Source organism: Macaca thibetana, chromosome 12 (assembly GCF_024542745.1).
Source record: "Macaca thibetana thibetana isolate TM-01 chromosome 12, ASM2454274v1, whole genome shotgun sequence".
NCBI classification, from domain to species: domain Eukaryota; kingdom Metazoa; phylum Chordata; class Mammalia; order Primates; family Cercopithecidae; genus Macaca; species Macaca thibetana.
In genome coordinates this window covers 18,081,090-18,107,317 of record NC_065589.1, presented here as the reverse complement: position 1 = coordinate 18,107,317, position 26,228 = coordinate 18,081,090, and the positions used below count along the sequence as shown (strand labels likewise).

The window sequence follows — 26,228 nt, the reverse complement described above, 5'->3', positions numbered from 1 at the left end:
TTTCTAGATATAAAAATATTACTGATAAATTTGGTAGAGAAGCATATGATATGGTGTAAAAAAACCTGGTGTAGACTTAGCCACTTCTGAAAAGCTCAGAGTTTCCATCACAGTAAAATTTTCTTAAAATCTTTCTTGGGAGGCTGAGGTGGGTGGATCATGAGGTCAGGATAGAGACCATCCTGGCTAACACAGTGAAACGCTGTCTCTACTAAAAAACACAAAAAAATTAGCTGGGCGTGGTGGTGGGAGCCTGTAGTCCCAGCTACTTGAGAGGCTGAGGCAGGAGAATGGTGTGAACCCGGGAGGCGGAGCTTGCAGTAAGTAAAGATCATGCCACTGCACTTCAGCCTGGGTGACGGGGCGAGATTCCGTCTCAAAAAGAAAAAAGAAAAAGAAGAAAAAAAAATCCTTCTCAGGGGTCTGAAAATTTTTAACAAGAAAAACATAGTTGTGAAAAAATTCTATTTAAAAATACTTTTCATTTAAGAATTGTCTACCAAGGTATTAGACAAATCAAACCCATGTTTCTCTAAAGTTGTGTAAACTGCAATAAATCATAAAATAAAAACACTGTTCTCTACTTCTACTTCAAATTTAATAATCTAGAGGTCAGAGGAAAAAAAAAGTTAATCACACTTTGAGGTCTTACAGCAATGAATTTATAAGACTATCTTTTAGGAAAGAAGACCTGTATTAGAGAAGCAGTACAATTCAGTGGTTCAGAGCACTGATTCAAGAACCAGACAGCCTCTGTTTCAGTCTTGTCTCTGCCATTTACTAGATGTGACCTTAGCATCTGTCTCAGTTGCCTCATCTGTAAAATAACATCTACCTCAAAATGTTATTCCACCTTTAGCACTGAAAGAAAAGCTTTTGTAAGACCAACTCCCCTGGAAGGAAGAACAACTACAAAAGCTGGATGAAAATAAAAAGCTACTACCTCATACCCATTAGAAGAGTTACTATCAAAACACACACACGCACGCACACACACACACACACACACACCCCACAAAATAACAAAATAACAAGTTTTGACAAGGATGTGGAGAAATTAGAGCTCTCGTGCACTGTTGGTGGGAACGTAAGATGGTATAACTGCTGTGGAAAGCAACATATCAGTTCCTCAAAAATTAAAAAAACAATTAACATAGGACCCACTAATTCCACTTCTGGGTATACACCCAAAAGAAATGAAAGCACAGTCTTGAAGAGGTATTTGTACATCCGTGTTCATAGCAATATTATTCACAGTAGCCAAAAGGTGAAAACAACTCAAGTGTCCATCAACAGATGAACAGATAAACAAAATGTGGTCTACACATACAATGCAGTATTATGTAGCCTTAGAAAGAAAGTAAACTCTCACATAAGCCGTAATGCAGATGAACCTTAAGGACATGCTAAGTGAAAGATGCCAGTCACAAATGGACAAACATCTTATGATTCCACGTACATGAGGTAATGAGTGATCAAATCATAAACAGAGAAGGTAGAATGGTAGCTGGCAGAGGCTTGGGCGGGGGAGGGAAATGTAAAGTTACTGTTTCGTGGGTACAGAATTTCAGTTTTTGCAAGATGAAAAGAATTCTGGAGAGGATGGTGGTGACAGCTGTACAACAATGTGAACATACACTTAATAGCTCTGAACTGCACACTTAAGGATAAGATGGTAAATTTTATATGTATCTGACCACAATTAAAAAAACAAACCAAAAATCCGCCGTGTTTAAAAGCATCAAGAGTAACAAAGGCAACCCAGACTTATGGGGCCAAGATTCCGGAGAAAAGGCAAACATACTGAGAGGAGCCCCACACCACCAGCCTTCACTGGTTCCCTTCCGTCATCTGCTGTATTTGGAGGACTGGAAATAAGAGCCCAACCAGAAAGACAAAAGTGGGGTTGGTTACCAAGCAGCTAGGACTTAAGAGGGTCAAGGTTCTGAAGAGGAGAGAAATACAAAGAGCCACCATTTCTGCAAGAAATTTTTCACTGAGATGTTTACTGATACAGCACCCCAAGCGAGGGTGATGACACCAAGAATCCAAACAGAAAGTATCAAAGGGAGGCTGAAGATCTGTGCTGAAGAGACAACTGTTAGAATTCTAGGAACATTAATTCAGAAGGCAACCTGGCAAACACTTCAGGCTTTCTTTCAGTTCAGACCCCAGAGGAACTATGCTCTGTGAATAGGTATGTCCTGGAAATAAAGGCAAACTGTTAACAGATCAACACTAACAAAGCCTAAAAGCTAGCCTCAACTAGATCATGGTGATCTGACTCTACTTTACCTGCCTGCCAGAACAAAATTAAATTTACTTTGGAGGAAGATATCATCCAGGGCCTCCACAATTTTTTATACACAATACTGGAATTCAAATTTTAAAATACCATGCTTGACCCTTTCCCCTACAAAACACAACAAAAACAACCCAGGATCAAAAGTATAAAAACCAAAGAAAAAACCCCAAGAAGTCAAAATGTTCTAAGACCTTTACCCTACCCAGAAAGTGGTAAGAAACAAAACAAAAAACTAATATAATGCATATAATCTCTACGGTAACTACTAAAATAACAACAACATGTAAATAATAAGCTAATGGGGGGTGGGGATAATAAAATACACTTATTAATCTAAAGAAAGCAAAAAAAAAAAAAAAAACGCTGAGAAAAGGAAGAACAGATGAGAGAAAAAAATAGGACAGTAAATTTAAACCCAAATGTATCAATAATTATTTTAAATGTAAACAAACTAAATGCTTCAATATATGGAACAAGTGATATATGTTAAAACTCTGGGTTTATCATAAACTCTATTAAACAGAGTCAATTAATGTAATTCTTTTGCACTGAGGCAATTGATACAGCACAGTAGTGAAGACGATGAGCTTTAGAATCAAATTTTAAATTCAAATTTCAATCACAAACACTGCAAATTCAAAGGCTTAAACCCAATGTTCTACTCCAGTTATTTAGCAAATGTATGATTTTGACAGGTTAGTCTCTCTAACCTCAGTTCTTAATCTTTCTAACCTCAGTTTTTCATTCACAAACATGGAGAAAACATTCAACTTTAAGGTCAAGTATTTAAAACGTGGCACAGTGACACAGGTATGTAATAAATGATATTTGTTATGTATTCGGAAAAACATTTACTTTCAAAGAAACACAATACATTTTTTTTGTTTTATTGATCTCCCAAAGTACTGCTTAAAAATAACAAAAATAATAATAAAATAATATTGTTAGGATTAAATAAATCAATCTACATAAATTGCTTAAACAGTGCCTGGCACGCACCAAAGGTGACAGTATTATTTGCTCTTTTGAGTAGCAGTACTGAGGAGACTATAGCCAAGGAAGGCTTACATTAACCCACTCGAAGAGTTCCTAAAGAAACTGTGATCAACTTAATCTACCCACATCTCCTGTTTTCTTCCTTCATTATTGTAATTCCTCAGGCACCACATCTAGCTGTTCACTTTCAGTTTTAAGATGGTATAAAACTTTAGAGCTAAAAGCGCTCTAACATTTAAAATAATCTAATCAACATATCCTTACAGATTCCTTAGACAGGCTTTCAGGCACCCATAAACCCCTTGAAACTGCACAAAGTATGTGTTCTGTAGTATGTGGATGCACATATGCCTGCCTCTTCCAGAAGACAGTTCACGAAATATGATCATTCTCCCAAAAGATAAGAATCAGAGCTCTTGTCCAATAATTTTACAGATAAGGAAGCAAGACTCTTGAGAGGGTAAATAACTTAAGCAAATTAATGACAAAGCAGGAACTAGTTTCTTAATTCACATTAAACATTTTTCTCACTACTCCAAACTTCCTATGCACATTGTCAGAGTCCACTTTATGTACAAAAGTTCATTCCCTTTACTCTATCAAGATGTGATGTATTTCTGGGCTGGGTGCTGTGGCTCACACCTGTAATTCCAGCACTTTGGAAGGCCGAGGCGAGTGGATCACCTGAGGTCGAGAGTTCGAGACCAGTATGGCCAATATGGTGAAACCCCGTCTCTACTAAAAAATACAAAAAACTAGCCGGGCGAGGTGGCGGGCGCCTATAGTCCCAGCTACTCGGGAGGCTGAGGCAGGAGAATGGCGGGAACCTGGGAGGCGGAGCTTGCAGTGAGCTGAGATCCGGCCACCGCACTCCAGCCTGGGTGACAGAGCGAGACTCCGTCTCAAAAAAAAAAAAAAAAAAAAAAAAAAAAAAAAAAAAAAAAATTAGCTGGATGTGGTGGTGGGTGCCTGTAATCCCAGCTATTTGGAAGGCTGAGGCAGGAGAACCGCTTGAACCAGGGAGGCGGAGGCTGCAGTGAGCTAAGATTGCGCCACTGCACTCCAGCCTGGACGACAGAGGGAGACTCCATCTTAAAAAAAAAAAAAAAAGAAAAGAAATAATGTGCTCTATTACTTACCACAGGGTCTACACTTCATGTTAGGCAGTAATAAACACCAAATACTTGCCTTCCTAAACTTAATGGCATGGACTGCTAAAATCATCACTGCATACACTCAGAAAAACAGTTCACAAGGCACAGCCTGGGCAACAGAGCAAGGCTCAGTCTCCAAAAAAAAAAAAAAAAAAGTTTACTATTAATCTGTTTCAGATAGGAGCTGAAAAATATTAAATAACATTTTTAAATAGCAAGAAAAATTAAATAAAACAAAAAAGAAGCAGGAATTTAAGGAAGGAAGAAACTCTTATTATCAGGCACATTATTAACCTTCACAGTATTTCATGATGCCCTGGTTTCCCAGACATAAGGCCTAGTACTTGGCTTCTGACAAAACTATAAAAAGATGCCAGGATATCGGACACTGGTCAGTCATAGCTATAAAAATTAGAGCACGAATGGGGAAAGCCTGTCTTAAAAAGACCTTTCTTACAAAAGCAAAGTCAAGTCAGACAAAATGTTGAAGAGGTGTAGCCGAAAAGTCACTGTATCCTGTTTTCTTCTAGTACATCATTCTGAAAGCAGAGAAGGTGCCAGGAAAATTCTTAATCTATCTGTGCTTTTCCAGAATACAGTTATTTTCAAAATTCTCTAAATGTGCAACCTAGAATACTGTGAACAAACTTTTTAAAGAGCTAAAATCATCAAAATCTAAGGAGAAAACACAGACCCACAGACTCCATCATCTCTATGTTCTCATCCTATCTTCTGGCCTCCACAAAGGCACACAAATTCTCCATGGTAGCTTTAGCAAATAGCTTATAGTATTCATCTCAACTCTGCTCCTTGCCACCTATTACCTTTGGTAACCACAACATTTGCACTAACGAGCAATCTGACACACTCCTTACAGATGCCTAAATTTTAATCTTCCATTTTATCAAGATTCCCTTCAGCCACACGTTGATATAAGCAAACCTTGAACCTCATCATTAGAAGACATCAAATAACTCTGGCATTGAAGATCATCTTTTTCTTCCCACCTCTCCTACTCTGTTACACTTGAAAGATCCTGCTTCTCATTCTCACTAGATCTCCAGGTCTACTGATTCCAAATATGTAATACTTCTATTTCCTGGACCATATGAGATTCACGTCCTTCCTTTAACAGCAAGGACCCACAGCAACCATTTCAAAAACGCTATCTTAGAATTCTCCCCAACACCCAAGAGGGAAAATTCTATCAGTGAGTTTTCCTTATTTTGAACACTCTTCTCTGAGACTGCGAAGTACCCTGGAAAAAGTACAAACTCTAACTGGCTCCACTATACAAAATTTGTGCCAACTCACCTAAATCAGCCCCTCACAACTATAGATAATCCATTTATTTACACTTAGTTGATCACAGCACAGTGAGCATTCCATTTTTTTCCTTGTATTAGTTTCTTATTGTTGCTGTAAAATTACCACAAATTTGTGGTTTATCTATTCCCTTATATTCTAGAATTCAGAAAACTGAAATCAGTTTCAGTGGGCTAAAGCAAAGATGTTGGCAGCGCTGGCTCCTTCTGGAGGCTCTCAGGGAGCATCCATTTCCTTGCTTTTCTAGTGGTCATCTGTCTTCTTTGGCTGGTGCCCCCTCCTCCAGTTTCAAAGTGCATCACTCCAGTCTCTGTTTCTACAATCATATCACCCTTTTTCCCTGACTGACTCTTTCATCTCTCTGGTAAGAACCAGTATGATTACATCACGTCCAGGGGAATAGCCTGGGATAATCTCATGTAAAAATCCATAACATAATCACATGTGCAAAGTTCCTTTTGCCATATAAAGCTAACATGCCCAGGTTTCAAAGATTAGTCATGGACATATTTTGGGATTGGGGGGCTGGGGGGCAGCCTACCACACTCCTTAAGGGCTCACAACTCATATGCTTCTGTCACCCTAAACTGATGGTCCTACCTTCTACCTTACTAAGGAGACTAGAATACCAAAAGAGAGTTCCTCAGCTTCTCTCCTTTTCATAAATTTATTGTTACACTCCACTTCATCTCTTTACCCATCTTTGACAACTTTCCAAATAGCTCAAAGAAGCAGTGACCCTCCTTTCTTGGGTTACTCTCTCCACATTCCTTTGAATTTATTCCCTCTAATCTCCATTCAGAATAATTTGCAATACTACTCTACCTTTGCTGTTTGTGAAAATGATTAGAAATATAGACAAATTCAAGAAGAAACAGAAAAATACCTTTGAAATTCTCCATAAAGTTTTGTGTAGCAATTCTTCTATTAGCCTTCTTAATAGAAGATCAAGATAGAAAATGATTTTTTCCCTTTGACATTAATTGTAATTGCCTGAGTAGCCTATGGGATACTATCTATAATTTTCCTGAATATTATATTCATTTTCATAGCTTGAAAGAGAAAAATGAACCAAATATTAATAAATACTTATGGATTGTATCAATAATTCAGGCTGTAACAATGTATATAACAGACTTTCTGTAACATCAAATCTTTTCCCAATCATTAATCATTTGAATAATTAAAATGAAAGTGAAACATATTAACCAGTCCCAAACTATCTTATAAGCTAAACACGGAGTTACTTCTTTAATAAAAGAATGAGGCCGGGCGCGGTGGCTCAAGCCTGTAATCCCAGCACTTTGGGAGGCCGAGGCGGGCGGATCACAAGGTCAGGAGATCGAGACCACAGTGAAACCCGTCTCTACTAAAAATACAAAAAAAAAATTAGCTGGGCGTGGTGGCGGGCGCCTGTAGTCCTAGCTACTCAGGAGGCTGAGGCAGGAGAATGGCGTGAGCCCAGGAGGTGGAGCTTGCAGTGAGCCGAGATCACGCCACTGCACTCCAGCCTGGGCAACAGCGTGAGACTCCGTCTCAAAAAAAAAAAAAAAAAAAAAAAAAAAAAAAAAAAAAAAAAAAAAAAAAAAAAAGAATGAATCGGCCTGGCGCGGTGGCTCATGCCTGTAATCCCAGCACTTTGGGAGGCCGAGGCGGGCAGATCACGAGGTCAGGAGATTGAGACCATCCTGGCTAACACGGTGAAACCCCATCTCTACTAAAAATACAAAAAAAAAAAAAAAAAAAAAAAAAAATTAGCTGGGCGTGGTGGCAGGTGCGTGTAGTCCCAGCTACTTGGGAGGCTGAGGCAGGAGAATGGCATGAATCTGGGAGGCAGAGCTTGCAGTGAGCCGAGATCCAGCCGCTGCTCTCCGAGACTCCGTCTCAAAAATAAAAGGAAAAAAAAAAAAAGAATGAATCAAATTAACAAATATAAGTAAAGCAGGGATTACAACTCAGGAGCCAAACAGGTAATGCAAGTCTCAAACATTAGGAAGGGGTGGAGTGGCAGAAACTAGAGGCCACATGTTCCATCAAGAGACATGTAGACCTGACTTTTTGCAACACCAAACCTGCCAAACAACAAAGTTATGTGGGGCAAATTTTGAGCAATGCATATCTCCACCACGTAACCCGTGACTTTATTGACATTTTCAAGAGGCAGTGTGTCCCAGAGTATCATGCACAACATTTTAGACACAGACACCTCCTTGTCAGAGTAAAAGTCAGCTAGGCCGGGCACGGTGGCTCACGCCTGTAATCCCAGCACTTTGGAAGGCTGAGGCAGGCGGATCACGAAGTCATGAGACGGAGATCATCCTGGCAAACACGGTGAAACCCCATCTCTACTAAAAATACAAACAATTAGCCAGGTGTGGTGGCGGGTGCCTGTAGTCCCAGCTACTCGGGAGGCTGAGGCAGGAAAATGGAGTGAACCTGGGAGGCGGAGCTTGCAGTGAGCCAAGATCATCGTGCCACTGCACTGCAGCCTGGGTGACAGAGTGAGACTCCATCTCAAAAAAAAAAAAAAAAAAAAAAAAAGTCAGCTAGCTGAGTAGGTAGTGGGTGGGCAGACAACGAAGTTTCTTCTCTCCTTCTGCTCTGGGCCTAAGATCTAAAATCCCAATAGTTAGAGCCAGTAATCACAAGAAACCTGCATACTTGGTAATATGACCTAAGAGTCTAGGTTGAGGGTAAAGTCTTACGGAAAAAAAAAGGAAAAAAAAGTGGAGATGTCCACAGAAAACTTTTTTGATTTTTGAAAAATTAAAAACCTATTTTATCTTAAATGAGGTATTGGTTAGGTGCATATGTTTGTCAAAAATAATTTTGTACAGTTTAATTCATTTCAACGTATATTAAATTTTACCTTAATTTTAAAATGTACTTTTGGTTGGGCACAGTGGCTCACGCCTGTAATTCCAACACTTTGGGAGGCCAAGGCAGGTGGATCACTTGAGCCCAGGAGTTCGAGACCAGCCTGGCCAACATGGTGAAACCCCATCTCTACCAAAAATACAAAAATTGGCCAGGTGTGGTGGTGCGCACCTGTAGTCCCAATTACTCAGAAGGCTGAGGCAGGAGGATCGCTTCAACCCAGGAGGCGGAGGTTGCAGTGAGCTGAGATTGTGCCACTGGACTCCAGCCTGAGCGACAGAGCAAGACCCTGTCTCAAAAAAATTAAAAACATAAAAGTGTACTTTTAAGTACATTTTAATTAACCCTAGAACACTACACATAAAAAGGCAATATAAGTAAATGAAGGATATAAAAAATTTTAAAAATTTATCTTGTAGAACATGAAGGTATCAACACTTTCTTTTTGAATCTAAAATAGCCTTTTTTTTTTTTTTTTTTTTTTTTGCATCAGAGTCTTACTCTGTCACCTAGGCTGGAGTGCAGTGGCATGATCTTGGCTTCCTGCAACCTCTGCCTCCCAAGTTCAAGCGATTCTCCTGCCTCGGCCTCCGAGTAGCTGGGATCATAGGCATGCACCACCACACCTGGCACATTTTTTGTGTTTTTAGTGGAGACGAGCTTTCACCACATTGGACAGGCTGGTCTCAAACTCCTGGCCTCAAGTAATCCACCCACCTAGGCCTCCCCAGGTGCTGGGATTACAGGTGTGAGCCACTGTGCCTGGCCTAAAATAGCTATTTTTAATAAGCATTTTTAAAAAGTGTAGTTTATTTAAAAAAAAAATACTATATAACATCTGCACCAATTCATTAAACACATATGTAAGTGCCTAGTTTGTACAAGGAGCTGTGGTAGGTATTAAAGAGGTAATAGTGACACAAACATTGTTTCCATCCTCATACAGTCTAGTGGGCAAACTACACACTGAGCAGTTGGGTCGTTAATGACTGTGATAAATGTTGCAAAGGAATAGTACTAGGTACAATGAGAGCAACTGCAGCCAGCTGGGAGTACGTGGGTCAGGGAAAGCTTACCAGAAATATAAGGTAAGACATAAAGGGTAAGTAGAGCAAGTGACATTAAGGGGGAAAAAAAAAATTCTAGAAACATTTCCAGACAGAAAACATGTAAAAGAATTCCAAGATGAGAGGTAAGGATTTCAACAGGGCAGTAACATGATCAGATTAGGCTTTAAAATAGTAATCCTGGGAGCAATATGGAAAACAGAGAAAAGCCCAGTGAACACTGTAAGACTAGCAACACTGAATATTTCAAGAAAGAAATGAAGGTGGTTTGATGTTGAATAATAGACAATAAAGAGAAAATGGCAGAGTCTAGCAACAGATAATGTAGGGAGAAAGAAGAAACTTACAAGAATATAGCCAGGCGCGGTGGCTCACGCCTGTAATCCCAGCACTTTGGGAGGCTGAGGCAGGAGAATGGTGTGAACCCGGGAGGCAAAGCTTGCAGTGAGCCGAGACAGCGCCACTGCACTCCAACCTGGGCGAAAGAGCAAGACTGTCTCAAAAAATAAAAAAAATAAAAAAGAATAATTCTCAGGTTTCAGTATGAACAACTGAATGACAGTGATTATGAGCTCATTTGGACGTGCCAAGTTTGAAGTACTTCAGAGAATGAAGGCTCCATTAACTAGACAAATGAATATATGAGTCTGAATCTCAGAAAACGAAGCTAGAAACATAATTTGGGAATCATCTGCACAGAAGCACATGAAGCTCCCGAAGGTGAAGAGTGCGCATACCATGAGAAGAACATCTAGGACTAAATCCCAAGAATGCCTCTATTTAAGGGGAGATGGTGGGGGCAGTTAGTAGCAGTTGGAGGAGGAGAGGCTAAGAAACAGTAAAAAGGCAGGTAGGAGGCATACAAAGAGAGTTCTTTGTTACAGAAATCAAGGAAACATGTTAGAAGAAGGAAGGAATGACCAACTATGACAAATGCTGCTTTAAAAAAAAAAAAAATCAAGGAGAATGGGGATTAGCAGTCTCTTCGTATTCTGACATGCACAGATACCATGGTGATACTAGTAAGGGCAAAACCAAACATGATAGTTGAGGTAGAAGCTTAACTATAATGTATTCAAAGTGTATGAAAGATCAGAAAAGGAAGATGGCAAATGTCAACATTTCTTATGACACATTTAGCTATGAATGACAGATGAGAGATCCCGGGAGACAGTGCAGGGGTTCACCAGAGAATTTAATGGAATTATATTCTGAGGATTGAGTGAGTGGCCTGAACATGTTTAATGTTGGTTAAGATCCAATATGAAAGGCAGAACCCTAAAATACTTAAGGTTCATGACAAGGTAGAAGGGGACTGACCTATAGCACAGGTTGAGACATGGCCTCTGACAGAAGAGGACACCACCCTCTACTAAGAGAGGGAAAAAGAAAAACATAAAAGAGGAGAAAATACAAGTAAAGTTCTAGATTTAGTGGCAAAAAATAAGCATAGTTCCTACCTGATGCTTTCTCTTTTCTCTGAGAAGTAGAAGGCAATATCATTTACTACAAGGGAGAGAACCCAAGGCAGAGCTGGAGGTCTGAAGAGAAATAACTGCTGGAGCAAGCTGACTAACGAAAAAGAGTGAAACTGCTGGGCAGTGTGAAGGGTTGACCACAGGTCTTTGATGCGACAAACAGTGGCATCAATCTACCCTGTATGAATTTTCAGTTCATGCAGCACTGTGGTACAACCAAACGGGTTTGATGAAAAGATGAAGGGACAAGAAATAATACCAGTTAATCTCTAATGAGCATGTTACTATGGGCCAAGCCCTACAAGTGCTTTACATGAATAGTTCTGCTTAATCCTCATGACTACTCTACCCCATATTATTTTCATTTTATAGACAAGGAACTTGAAGCATGAAATAATTAACTTCTTGACCACATGTAGACCTGGAATTCAAGATTTGAGATTTCACAGCAAAAAAAAAAAAAAAAAAAAAAAAAAAAAGAGGAAGAAGAAAAAAGAAAGAAAAAAAGGGAGGCAGAGGACTAAAACAAAACAGACTTTAAAAATAACATCAGAGTATGCATGTGTATAAAATTTTAAAATACTTCTTTTGTCAACAGAATAAACTGTAAGATTACAAGTGGTTTTTTATCTTAATGTTAGATAGTCAGGATGCAATTTAAAGACTCACCATATCTAGAACTTCGAAAACAGCAACAAGCTAACTTATTTCAAATTTATATGCCAGATATCATGATACATGTTGTCTCATACCATCTCATTTAACTTCAAAATGATAACACAAGGTTAATTTATAACTGGATGAGAAAAATGATGTTCAGAAAAGCTAAATAATATGTTATACCTTTTATCAAATCCCTTAAAAGTGAAGTGACCTCTCCCTGACCCCCTTTGCCACTAAGCCCTTACAAAACCAGGGGTAACAGGCCTGACTGAAATCACAGGGCAGAACAAAAAACTTTACAGTTGTTTGTTCACATTGGAAATTCTTTCCAAACATTGCTTTATTCTACCAAATAAAAGAAACTAGGACAAGCTCTCATCACTACATTAAAACTAAAAAAACTAGAAATAAAAATATAAAAAGGCAAAACCTTGGGAAAAAATAATTATATCCAATACACAAACATAAACCCTGAAGTAAAACAAGTCATTAACTTGCTAATTTTAGAGTGATACAATAATTAAACTTAATGAATCTAGAGTCATTCTATAACACCAATTTTTTTTTAACTGATAATTTAATCTCTCTGAAAGTTATTAAACAGCTTAGATCAAAGTCAGTGTTTTCCAAGTGGTTTGCTGAACAGGATTTTTTTTCTTGACTGATAAAAATAAAATACAGCAACAGCTGGTGAAAAATGGAATATACACGTGGAGAAGCTAATATCCTTAAACAAGACTAGTTGCAATAGTGTATGCAATAATTTACTATTAAGAGAAATAGATGGCAGCTATGAGAGTATGATTATCAGGAAAAATACTTGTATTAATATGACATCCTCTCTCACTGAAGATGTAAGAATTTAGGATTTGGGTTGGGTGCGATGGCTCACACCTGAATCCCAGCACTCTGGGAGGCTGAAGCGGACAGATCACGAGATCAGGAGATCGAGACCGTCCTGACTAACACAGTGAAACCCTGTCTCTACTAAAAAATACAAAAAAAATTAGCTGGGCGTGGTGGTGGGTGCCTGTAGTCCCAGCTACTTGGGAGGCAGAGGCAGGAAAATGGTGTGAACCCAGCAGGCGGAGCTTGCAGTGAGCAGAGATAGCACCACTGCACCTCCAGCCTGGGTGACAGAGTGAGCTCCATCTCAAAAAAAAAAAAAAAATAATTTAGGATGTAAAAACTTGTAAGAGAATATTCAGCTTTTGTTTCTCATATTGTCATTCAACAACTCTTGAGATGTTAATATGGTTTTTTCCACATTTTTCACTGACAAGTGCTAAATACTAAGAAAAAAATTAAATCATTCCCTTTCAGTTTCACATTCTAAGCATTCACTAACTATGTGAACAATTAAGATTTTTATTCACATAGGCTTAGGCTGGCCCTTACAAAGAAAGTACTATTTAAAAAACAAAAACCACCTTCCACACTGAGATGTACTATAAGTTAGACAGAAAGTCATTGTGTTTTCAAATGTTTAATTTCCTTTTTTTTTTGAGACAGAGTCTCACCCTGTTGCCCAGGTGGGAGTGCAGTGGCACGATCTCACCTCGCTGCAACCTCCACCTCCCCGGTTCAAGCGATTCTCCTGCCTCAGCCTCCCAAGTAGCTGGGATTACAGGTGCCCACCACTGCACCTAATTTTTGTATTTTTAGTAGAGACACGGTTTTGCCAGGCTGGCCAGGCTGGTCTCAATCTCCTGACCTTAAATGATCTGCCTACCTTGGCCTCCCAAAGTGCTGGGATTACAGGCCCAGCCTTCAAATGCTTAACTGCTTAAAGGAAGAAAACATTAAAAAAGCTTTACTTACCATGTACATTAGTATGTCTCTAATCATCACCATAGCTGTTTGATGATCATTCCAAGCTTGATTTAGCGTTTGAAGAAAGTTGTTATTCAATGAATTTAGTACATCTTCTCGCACCTAGTAACAAAGAGTTCATTAGTTTGCACACACACATCCACACACTCATATATATAGGCATGCACATATCTGTTTAATAAAATAATGAAGTGGAATCCTTAATTTTAAATCAAAGAAATGTTATAGGCTAGTAGAAATATTTTAAGCTATAACCTATACACAGATGAGTATCAAATGTATATGTATAGTACAGACTTCTCTTCTGATCTCCAGAACATAAATCAACTTCCTAGGTATTTCTCAACCCTCCAATGACTTAACATCATTGTCAGAGTAAAATCCTATATTCTTATAGTAAGTTACAAGGGCCTGTAAGACTGGCTCCATGCTACTGCTAAATTTCCTACTACACCTTCCCTTCCCCAACTTTGAATAATGGTTAAGAACACTGATTTTGGAGTCAATTACCTGGGCTCCAATCCCAGCTCCCTAACAAACTGGGTGACCTGGGATAAATTAATCTCTGTGCCTGTTTCCTTATATGTGAAATAGCATTCTTCTTGTAGGATTGTTTTAAGAATTGAATTAACACTAGTAATATACTTAAAACAGTGCTTAGTACTCAGTAAACACTCTATAATAAACTACTTAGCACACTTCAGCTACAATGGCCTCTTTACTAAACACAGCAACTGTGCTCTGCCATTCCTTCTGCTGCAATTCACATGGCTCGTCCCACTCATTTTATTTTGTTCAAATTTTGTCTCTGGAGAGGTCTTTCCCAACCAATTATTTCAAAGAACCCCTAGCTCTACTTCTTCATCATACAATTTGTTTCCTGTCATAGTATTCATCATTACCTACAATATTACAATTTATTTGTTTATTGTTTCTTCCACTAAAATGTAAATGTCTCCATGGTGGCAGGATTTCTGTCTTTTCCATGTGTATATCCCACACCTAGAATAGTGCTTGGTATATATAATACCATTTATTTCATATCCCTGCCCTCCAATGCCATGATTCACCTCCAACGTCAGCACTTTCAGGATATCTGCTTTTGCACATAAAGTTCCCTTGAGTCTGAAATGTCTTTCTAATCCAACCCTGATAAAGACTACTCAAGACTTCAAGAATTCCTTTCCACAGTCCACAAGCTTAGTACCACCCTGATAAAATGTTATTGACCACTACTCCTTCCTGCTATGCTAGCTGCCCAGTAGAAAGACCATTTCACTCAGAAACAGAATCCAGACTCTGGTTCTCGTTTTATCACAAAGTCGTCGTGTGTTTGTCCCTAAGTTCCTGTAACACTTTGGGACTATACTGCCAACTTCTACAGTTATTCAAATCCAACCTTCCATAATCCAGCTCAAAAAACTCTCAACTCTAGCCTAAACAATACTATTTTATCTCCAAATATCCTTTACCATAGAGAATTTCTAATAGTGGTTACACTTTTTCAGATTAGGAAAATGCTGAAGTTATGGTGCTTTCTGAGAAACATCAACTACTTAACGTATGTTGAGATATATAGACACCTCTGAAACAATTATAAATACACATAAATAAAACACCATTCTGTTATCAGATCTAATATGAACAAGTGGCTAAAAGTGCCAAAGAAAATACACACAACACACTGTGGAAGAACAAGTTCAAACTAGGAAAACAGAATCTTTTCCTACATATTGGGGAAAATGAGGTTATTAGATTTAATGATGAGACAATACATCTAGTCTACTAAATGTACAGTATAAAAATCACTAGGCCTATACCACATAATTTAGAATTTTATCATATATTTAATCTTTTGTTGACAAGACTAAGCTCCATGACTTCAAGTTACATCATCCAGAAATTATTCCAAAAATTTTAACTATATCGTTAGTTAATAGAAATACTTATACAAAATGAATAATGTATCATTTGTTTCAACTCATTAAATCTAGCACTTGTCAGATGCAAATCTCCCCCACAAAAACCCAGCAAGTTGAAAACGTGCTTATTTTCAAAATTTTACACCAAGCTTTGTATTCCTTTACTAAAGAGTAGCAATTAAATTAAAATCATGACAATGCAAAGGCAATCTATACTACATACAAAAAAAAAAACGTATTTGAAACATCAGATTATCAAGTCCATTAATTATTCTTAAGGACTTACATGAACTTCTACATACTGCTACATTATAAAATTAAGTTAAATGTTAACTACATTAAAATCACCCTGAATTTGGAACACAAAAATGTGCCTGCATATTTGTTGAATGAATGAAACACTGACCAATTAAATAAAAAGTTAACGTTATAAAATAAGGCAAGTTCTTTAAAATCACTGATTTGTACATTTTATGATAAAATATATTAAGTATTTACATATTTGTCATTTATATTTATACCTGCCTTTCAGCAAAATAAAATGTGATCTACTAGTACACTGTGTCATAAATAACTGCCTTATTTGCATCATACCTCAAAAAATTATCCTGACCAACCAATAACAGTGAATTTTACTAGCAGAAAATAGCTGCAATTAAGAGCTAATTTTATGTTTATTTTTCAATTATGCACACACACACACAAACTCATGACTAAAAGAAATAAAATGAATGCCTTAGATACACTACTGCAAGGTCTTCTTATTCAGATTACACTATGAACAAAAAATGTTTCCTCTAACATTTCTGTAGAAAAGTAGTTGAAAGTGAACAGATATTTACTCAAACATACACAATAAAATGGTAGGAATGAGATGAAGATTATGAAGATTAAAATAAGCTTTTAAAAAGATGGTTAAGTTGGCACATAAACTACACATTAAGTGAAAAAAAGATCTTTATTTTACAAATTATTAACATCTTATAAAAAATTGAAAAAGCAAGCAAGCATGGGAAATATGGTGGAAATACCCCTCCCAGGGTAACATTGTTAATCTCATGGCCTAACACAATTACCTACTTTCTGCACCAGCAAGGCAAATGGGAGGGAACCCTGCTCTACAGGTGGTACCAGAACCAAAACGACCTACGGATTAAGTATGAACAGATAATTAAAGAAAACCTATAATGAAATTACACAGATAAAGAGTTGAAATTTGAAGGGAGAGACATGGAAGAACAAGTAGCAACACCAGAGAAATTGAGAGCAGGATGGGACCAGCTGTGACAAAAAAGATGAAATGAAGTATGAGTGATGGAGAACTGATGGCTGTGCCTGGCACTAGCATTGCAAAGGAAGAAAGAGAAAGCTCAAAATAGTGGATCACAAATCAGGCAGAGAATCAGAGTCACTCAAGAGCTTTTACAAACAGATTTAAGTATGATGCAGTAGTGCATCTGTGGTCTCAGCTACTCACGAGGCTGAGGGGGTAGGATTGTTTGATCCCAGGAGTTTGAGGCAAGCCTGGGCAACACAGCAAGACCCTATCTCTAAAAATAAGTAAGACTTCAGAGAAGAGAATGAGAAAACAAGCCACAGACTGGGAGAAAGTATTTGCAAAGGACAAATCTAATAAAGAACTATTATCCAAAATATATAAAGAATTCTTAAAACTTAGAAAGTAACTCAATTTTTAAAACCAACGAACATATACAGATGGCAAATAAGCATTTGAGAAGATCATATGTCATTAGGATACTGCAAATTAAAACATCAATCTGATACCATTACATACCTTTGAGAATGGCCAAAACACTGACAACACCAAATGCTAGCAAGGACGTACAGCAGCAGAATATCTCATGCACTGCCAGTGGGAATGCAAAATGGTACAGTCACTGTGGAAGGCAGTTTGGCAGTTTCTAACAAAAGTAGACACACTCTTACCATATAATCTGGCAATCACACTCCTGAGTATTTTCTTAAATGAGTTGAAAACTTATGTCCACACAAAAACCCACACACAAGTGTTTAAAGCAACTTTATTCATAATTGCCAAAACTTGGAAGAAACCAAGACGTTCCTCTGCAGATGAATGGATTAATAAATTGTACTGCATTTAGAAAATGGAATATTACTCAGCACTAAAAAGAAATGAGCTATTAAGCCATGAAGAGACATGGAGGTAACTTAAACGCATATTACAAAGTTAAAGAAGCTAACCTGAAAAGGGTGTATACTGTATGATCCAACTATATGACATTCCGGAAAAGGCAAAACTAAGGAGACAGCAAAAAAAATAGGTATATAAGTAGGCAGAGCACAGGATTCGCAGGGCAGTGAAACTATTCTGTATAATACTATACTAGTGAATGTATGTCTAATCGCATAGACTGAGTTCATTACAAAAGTGAGCCCTCATGTAAACTATGGACTTTATGGAGTGATGATGACCTGTCAACGTAGGTTCATCAACTGTAATAAATGTGCCACTCTGGTGTGGGATGTGCACAATGGGGGGAGGCTGTGCATATGTTGGGGTAGGGGTGTATGTGGGAAATCTTAGTATCTTCCGTCCATCACTTTTTTTTTTCCCAGACGGAGTCTCGCTCTGTTGCCCAGGCTGGAGTCCAGTGGCGCAATCTTGGCTCACTGCACCCTCTGCTTCCCAGGTTCAAGTCATTCTCCTGGCTCAGCCTCACTAGTAGATGGGATTACAGATGTGCGCCACCACGCCTGGCTAATTTTTGTATTTTTAGCAGAGACACAGTTTCACCTTGTTAGCCAGGCTGGTCCTGAACTCCTGACCTCAAGTGATCCACCCGCCTCCGTCTCCCAAGGTGCTGGCATTACACTGTGTCCAGTCTCTCCACTCAATTTTGGTGTAAATCTAAAACTGCTCTAAAATCCAAAGTTTATATTTTTTATAAAAATAACTTTATATTTTTATATATATTTATATATATTATAAAGTTTATATTTTTTTTTAAAAAAAAAGGAGAGGAAGGAGGAAGAAGAGAGGAAGAAGAAAGAAAAAAAGAAGAAAGAAGAAGAAACATTTGGGGGCCACCCAAGATCAAAAGACAACCCTAATTTTAAAGTATCTACCCAGGTGATTCTGATACACCATCCAGGACTAGGAAACCACTGGTTCCCACACTAGCCATTTCTGTTTCTTTCCTTTGCAGAACTTCTTCAACATGAACATGTTTTTATATTGTTGTAATAATAGCACTTATGCAATTCTGAGTCCTGCTTTTTTCTTCTAAAAAACAAACAAAAAAACACACATAGGATCCATGTGCAGAATGTGCAGGTTTGTTACACAGGTTTATGTGTGCCATGGTGGTTTGCTGCACCTATTGACTCATCCTCTAAGTTCCCTCCCCTCACCTCCCAGCCCCAAACAGGCCCTGGTGTGTGTTGTTTTCCTCTGTGTCCACGTGTTCTCAATGTTCAACTCCCACTTATGAGTGAGAAGAGTCCTGACTTTTTAATGCCACTGATTAACATTTAATATTAACTTTTGGTTTAGTAGAAAATACCTAGCTGTATCATATCATTTCCAATGCACCATAGTAGTCCAAAGAAAAAGGTTACATTACAATAAAATGTAAGAAGAAGATGTCATCTGATAATTTTAAGCAAATGATACCAAAAGCATAATTTATAAAAGAAAAAATGCTAAACTGGACTCTACTGAAACTAAAAACTTTTGTTCTGTAGACACAGTAACAAAGAGAAGCTACACACTAGGAGAAAAACCAAATGACTTGTATCCAGAATATATTAAAAAAAAAAAACCAAAAACTCTTAGAACTTAGCGATGACAGCAAATAAATTAAAAAAGGGCAAAAGACTTGAACAGACACTTTGCTGAATGAAAGAAACCAGTCTCAAAAGATTTCAAACTATAATTCCAATTATATGACACTCTCGAAAAAAAAAAATCCAAAACTATAGTGTTAGACAGCAGATCAGTGGTTGCCAGGAACTAGGAATTAAGAGAACTATAAAGGGTAACAGGAAGTTTACTGGGGTCAATCGACTGTTCTATATCAACCGTGACAGTGGTTACATGAATCTATATGTGTGCTGAAATTCACAGAGATATATGAAAATAAAGGCCAATTTTATTATACACTAATTTTAAAAAATTTGAAGTAATTATTATTTGAATATTGTCCTGTTTTATGATTTTATCATAAACATAAGCTATGATGCCACAAGCTTTATTCATAAAAGCAATTTAAATTCCAAACAATGAAAGAATTGTTAAACAATTTGAGTGTATCAACCTTATGAACCACTCTGCAACAATTCAAATTTGCCTATTCTTTGTTTCTGTGGATATAGCTTTTCTTGCATTTTTAAAATTTAAATCCTTAGCAAAGATTAAAGTGGAATTACTGTCAAAAAGGAAACCTTTTTCTTTTTTTAAGAAACAGGGTGTCACTCTTTCACCCAAACTGGAGTACAGTGACACAATTATAGCTCACTGCAGCCTCAAGCTCCTGAGCACAAGTTATGCTCCCACCTCAGCCTCCCAAGTAGCTAGGACTTCAGCAGCGCACGCCAGCACTTCTGGGGCACGCACGTGCATGCGTGTGCGCGTGCGTGCTTGTGTGCATGTGTGTAGCTAAGGGGTCTGTTTTGCTCAAGCTGGTCTCGAAGTCCCGGCCTCAAAATGATCCCTCCACGTTGGCCTCCCAAAGTGTTGGGATTATACGTATTAGTCACTGTGTCTGGCCTATTTTCAACTGTATAATAAAACCTGCTTAATGATAAATTAATGTCCAAGCTGCAATACACACATCCTCAAGTCAGTCAAATTACTGGTAAAGAGAAACAAAAGGAGTTGGAAAGGAGGACGACAGGAGAGAACAGCAGGCATTGGCATGACCAGGAGCTACATGCTCCCAAACTCTGCCCTTGAGTTTTCATTCTCAAGGATCTCCGTGGATTGACAAGGAAGCTGATACTGGGCCAGCAGCTCTTGGGCTAGCTGAAGAGCTAAAGGACATAATGTGCACAGTACTCCCATACCCCACAACGCACAGAATTGCTTTTAATCATTAACTAAAATTTTTCACACTCTAAATTTCAATGCCTGGGGCAAAATCCCAGCCAGCCAATCCTAATTAAACGTCTAGGTAAAACAAAGAAATCATCAGCTAAAACAAATTAAGAACTTTAATTCTAAAGTTCACTGAAACTAAAACAGAGTCACATAATCAATGATGATATGGAATATTGAAAATTGAGGACTTCCTTGGTAAACAAGTCTCCAAATTCAGGACATTAGGTCCAAATATAGACAAATTCCCGAAGTACAGAAATTTATACTTGGCATTACTGTCCATCGAAAAAATACTTATCGTGTATTAAAAACATAAAATGAGACATAATAACATGGAGCACATCCTAATTATACCAGGACATTAAAAAGTATCACAAAGGTACAATAACTCAAAGGTATGTCATTCTATAAATCTATAGTATTTTAACATTCACCCAGAAGCTAAGATAATCAAAATCATCTAAGGTTGAGTATCACTTATCCAACATGCTTGGAGGCCACTTGTGCTTCGGATTTTTGACTTTTTCAGATTTTCGGTTTTTTCAGATTTTTGGATATAATACTTACCAGGTGAGCATCCTTAATCCGAAAATCCAAAATCTGAGATGCTCCAATGAGCATTTCCTTAAAGCATCATCTCAGCACTCAAAAAGTTTCGGATTTTGGCCAGGTGTGGTGGCTCAATGCCTGTAATCCCAGCACTCTGGGAGGCTGAGGTGGGCAGATGACTTGAGCTCAGGAATTTGAGACCAGCCTGGACAACATGGCGAAACTTTGCCTCCACCAAAAATACAAACAATTAGCTGGGCGTGATGGTGCGCGCCTGTAGTCCTAGCTACTCAGGAGGCTGAGGTGGGAGGATCACTTAAGCCCAGGAGGTGGAAGCTGCAGTGAGCCAAGATCATGCCACTACACTCCAGCTACAGTGACAGAGTGAGACCCTCCCATCTCAAAAACAAAACAAAACAAAACAAAGTTTCAGATTTTGGATTTTTGGATTAGGGATACTCAACCTCTCTGCAGACAACTGCCCAGGAAGTCACTAACTAAGGACTTTGACCAAGTCACCTAACCTATCTAGTCTGTAGCACCTCTTTACCTGTGATATGACTATGGTTGATTAGATCAATGATGTCTTGTTCCACTGAAATGCCTTACTTAGTACCAGTGCCAAAAAGACTTCATTTCCCCTGATTAAATATGATTTATAATAGTTTTGTATGATTTTTAAAATTAGGGGTTCTATTTTAAAATAATTGACAGCCACTGGATGCCTGCTATCTTTCTGGCTCTAAATTCCAAAACATGTTGCCTGTTTCATCTGTTAAAGACAGCGCAATACAAAAACATGCAACATTTACTATGACCTACAAAAACAGCACTTAATGCCATAATTTCTTCAATCACTTTATTAACGATGGATAAGTTGCTTTTAGTTTACCATTATAAATAATGTTACAAAAACATTCTTACACATATAAAAAAAAGTTTAAAAAAATAAAAATAGCATTTAAATTTCCACTTAAAACATACTTTTTTCAGTCCTGCATTAATCACATGTGGTCTGGGGGTTTGTCGCTTTATAAATTTTGCCAGTTATATAAATTTTATTCTCCCAAGGAATGCCATTAAATAATGCTTGAAGATTTCAAAATTTTTCCACCTTATCACACCACAGCGATATGACACAAACCTATCAATAAAAGTGGCTTACTACAGAAAGTGAATCACAATGGGAGTCAAGTCATAAGGTATAGAGGACAGCTGACACAACTGTTTGGAAAAAAAGCTTCATGGCTCTTTCCCTCACCCTGAGAATTCCTGAACTAAAACATTAAAAAGAAACATTGCAATGTTTTGCGATTTTTACAGAAGTCATATATAATAAATAGGGGCAGGTCAGGAACAGGGACGCTTGCTTTCTTTTCCTCTAAAGGACAGAAATTTCTGAATAACTGGAAGGAACTCTCTTACCTCCTACTTTGAGGAATTCGTAACGCAGCCAAACTCCAATTATTTGTACAATTAATATAAAGTTGGTTAACAGATGTTACTCTCACAATACATAAGCAATCTTAAGGTTTCTGTATCTCAAACAAGCTTCTACTAAGGCCAAGATAATTAATTTAAAGTTTTGTAGATATTTTAAACTTTCCAAGAATTAACTAATGATGAGATTCCTGAATGACATAAAATTCACTGTCCTTTTCATACAGTAGACTGTGTTATTCTCATTATTTCTAATTAACTTTAAGAATTAAGATGGCAATAGTGATCAGGAAAATCATACCAGTATCCTTAAAAAAAAAACAGTAAGATAGCCACTGTAGGGAAAACATTTTCTCCACTGCTGCCAGAAGATTCTTCATTAAGTAACTTTCTAATATACACAGTAATGTAACTTACAGCATTTCACAAAAAACACACTAATCTCAATTTCAAAATCAAATTCATTCTTAGTGGAAATATTCCCCATTCTTACTCTTTGCTTCAAGTGTCCAAAATGAAGCTCTTAAAGAAATGAAGTCCTATTATCAGACATCAACCACCCATTCAAAAGTATACTAAATATTTCCCCAGACTGACAATTTATGTATTTATGTTTGCTTCCAGCAGGCAAAGCAGGGTGCTAGGCACTATGAGGAATACAAGACACTTTCAGCCACTTTACAATCTCTGAGGGAGAGGGGAGAAGGGGGAGCCGAATATTAGCATTCAAATGACCTCAATACAAAGTAGAATACAATAAATAGCACTACAAAAAAGTTACAAAGTTTAAAGAAGGAACACAGAACAGGTGTTACGACAATACACTTTCACAATTTCATACATAATCTGCTACATGTTGAAGCAAATACTATTTTTAAAATCACATGAAATTTGACATTTTTAAAAGGCATTCTTAGTTCAAATATGCTTTGAAAGTGTTCTTAAAATAGTATGACTTAGAAAAATAATGATTTCTCAATCAGTACAAAATACTACTATTAAAAATGATAGCTTTTTACTTACTGGTTGGAAAGGAATGCAGATAGAAAAATGACAGTACACCACAGAAAAACACCACTATGACTTATTATTTGTAAAGTATCCTATTCCCAATGGTTAAGATATACATTAAAAACTATTATAGCATTAGTATCATGGTTAAACTTAGTAACAGGCAAACTGACAGAATTAATCAGGAAAACATACACAAAGCATGACAACACAGCAACTCGTCTTTTGTTCTCTTGAGTATGATAGAAAAAAGAACCACGGTTTCTCAAGATTATATGATCTGGTTCTAAGCCGACTGACAGACTTCAATCTCAAAAAAACAGAGGCATATAGCCCGATAATCACCTGTGCTTCTAAATGGTGGTTAGGTTTAGTAATTAACTTGAGTAGGGAGAGGTATTACCCAACAGAGAGAGAGAAAAAAAAATAGATCTCAGCTATTTTTGGCTACGAACCATGGTGGTTTCCATTTTGACTGCTGGTAGTATTATTCTCAAAGATTCATTTCAACAGACAACTGAGTGCCAATCACATGCAAAGAGCAGGAGACACAAAGATAAATGAACAGGTCCTAGTTCATCTATTCACTTACTTAGTAACAGTAGAAGAATATCACTAAAAAATACAACAGAAATAGGATGGGGGGGGCGGTACTTGCCCTCAAAGTACTTACAGTCTACCTAACAACTTAAGCAGAATAGCTGATACTTAACATGGGCAAACTTGTCAAAACAACACTTTTAAGTGTCACTCTCCCCCAACATCATTTCTCTTCCATCCCTTTCAAAGTAGAAGCCATTCAATTTCCAAAGTCCTTCATATCCCACGGTTGCTGTTTTTCTGACTCTCTAATAATCTCTTCCATACACTATCCCCAACAGTCTCTGTCTCTTTTGGGATTACACTATTTATATTTAGGTCACTATCCCCGTATCATACCCATTAACAGTTTTTACACCTGGCTCACAGTCTCTTCTCACTCCTGTCACCACCATCCCAAAAAAACATAATGGGTTGAGTACCTTCCAACAACTTTTAAGTTAAACATTAAGACAAGACAGCATGAGAACTAAAAATGAGCAAGCAGCAACAAGGCACTGAAAATGGCACTCATCCTAAATACCTGACTACATCTTCTCCACTGCAGTCAGCCTTTCTAAGGCTTATAAAGCAATGGCTCCCACCACCAACAGAACAAAACTCAAATCTCCTACAATGGTTTTCCAAATCTAGCCCAATCCACTTTACTATCTTCATTTCCTACAAAAACATTCAAAGATGCTTTTGTTCATCTATACTAAGAACAGCATGCTCACCTTCCATCTACACTGATCTATCTCACTATGCTCATACCTACCTGCCATTTTTCTCATTCAACTTTCTCTCCTTGTTATCGGGATAATATTTTGGCTTTGTTCACATGATGAATCTTGAGTAATGCTTTAAGTATAATCAAAGTGACAGTCTCCTTCTACCTTGCCCTGAATTCCTCAGGCAAAATTACCCCCCCCCCAATCTGATTACCTCACTAAAATTATGGGATTCTTGCTGGCAAGAATCATGTCTTATTTATTTTTGGGTGGCTGAAACATAGGAGAAACTCAATCTCTGTGGGCCTCTGAAATCAATCTGTCTTTACTAAGGAAAATCTTAGTCCCAAGTGTTTCTATCAATATCCTTAACTCACTGCAGTCATTACATATTGTATGTAAATACCATTAAAAACATTAACTTTAAAGTTTTCCATTAAATTACTTAATATTTGCCTAGAAAGGGAAAAGCACTCCAAAAGCTTTATTATAAAAGTCTGTTTAAGAAATTGACATACAGAAAACTTCACAGTTTACCTTAAAGTTACCAACTTCATTTCCACATAAATAACTTACTTACAAACAAATATACAACTTAAAACTGGTTTTTCTTCCCCCTCTAGAAATAGGGAGAAAAATATATTGAAAAAGTAGTTTACACAGAGACAGCATTTTCAGCAAATAAAACCCTTGGTACAGAAGATAAATGGTGAGGTATTATTTGTTCTACGAAAAGACACTGCAGTTTACAAAGAAATTCAAAAAAGAAAGTCACTTAAAACTTGAAACTATGTCCCCTTTAAGGTTGCAATTTCCCTACCGGTAAAACAGAAGTGCTTAGAACAGATTAAGACTACAAGGCATAGATCCAAGCATGTAAGTCTAAAACATAACTTCCACAAAGGCAGGAATCTTTGCTTGATATAGTACAAATGCTTACACCAGTGCGTTGCTCAACAGGCAGTTTTCTGAATAAATGAAAACTGAGCAGGATGAAGCTCCTCTTATTCTGGCTTCCTCCCATTTGATGGAAGTAAGATACTATTTGAAGAATAGGACATACAGATAGAAAAACTTTGAAAACCACTAGAATAAATGTTCTTTCCAATAATAACTAAAAAGACAAGTTAATTTTAAATGTTAACTTTTTTTTGTTCAGCTTTTTTTCTAAGAAACCAACTTTCAAAGTTCAATAATTTTTATAGGTTCATTTATGA

The 26,228-nt window shown here is 37.5% G+C and overlaps 1 protein-coding gene across 3 annotated transcripts in view; it reads right to left on the bottom strand.

Annotated features, from left to right (window-relative positions):
- CUL3 (cullin 3) overlaps positions 1 to 26,228 on the bottom strand; it is a 112,838-nt gene that overhangs the window by 49,086 nt on the left and 37,524 nt on the right. For all 3 annotated transcript variants that reach the window (XM_050752149.1, XM_050752150.1, XM_050752151.1), the window contains one exon: positions 13,688 to 13,801. In XM_050752149.1, coding sequence (XP_050608106.1) covers positions 13,688 to 13,801 — 114 coding nt within the window. The remainder of the gene's footprint in view (positions 1 to 13,687; positions 13,802 to 26,228) is intronic.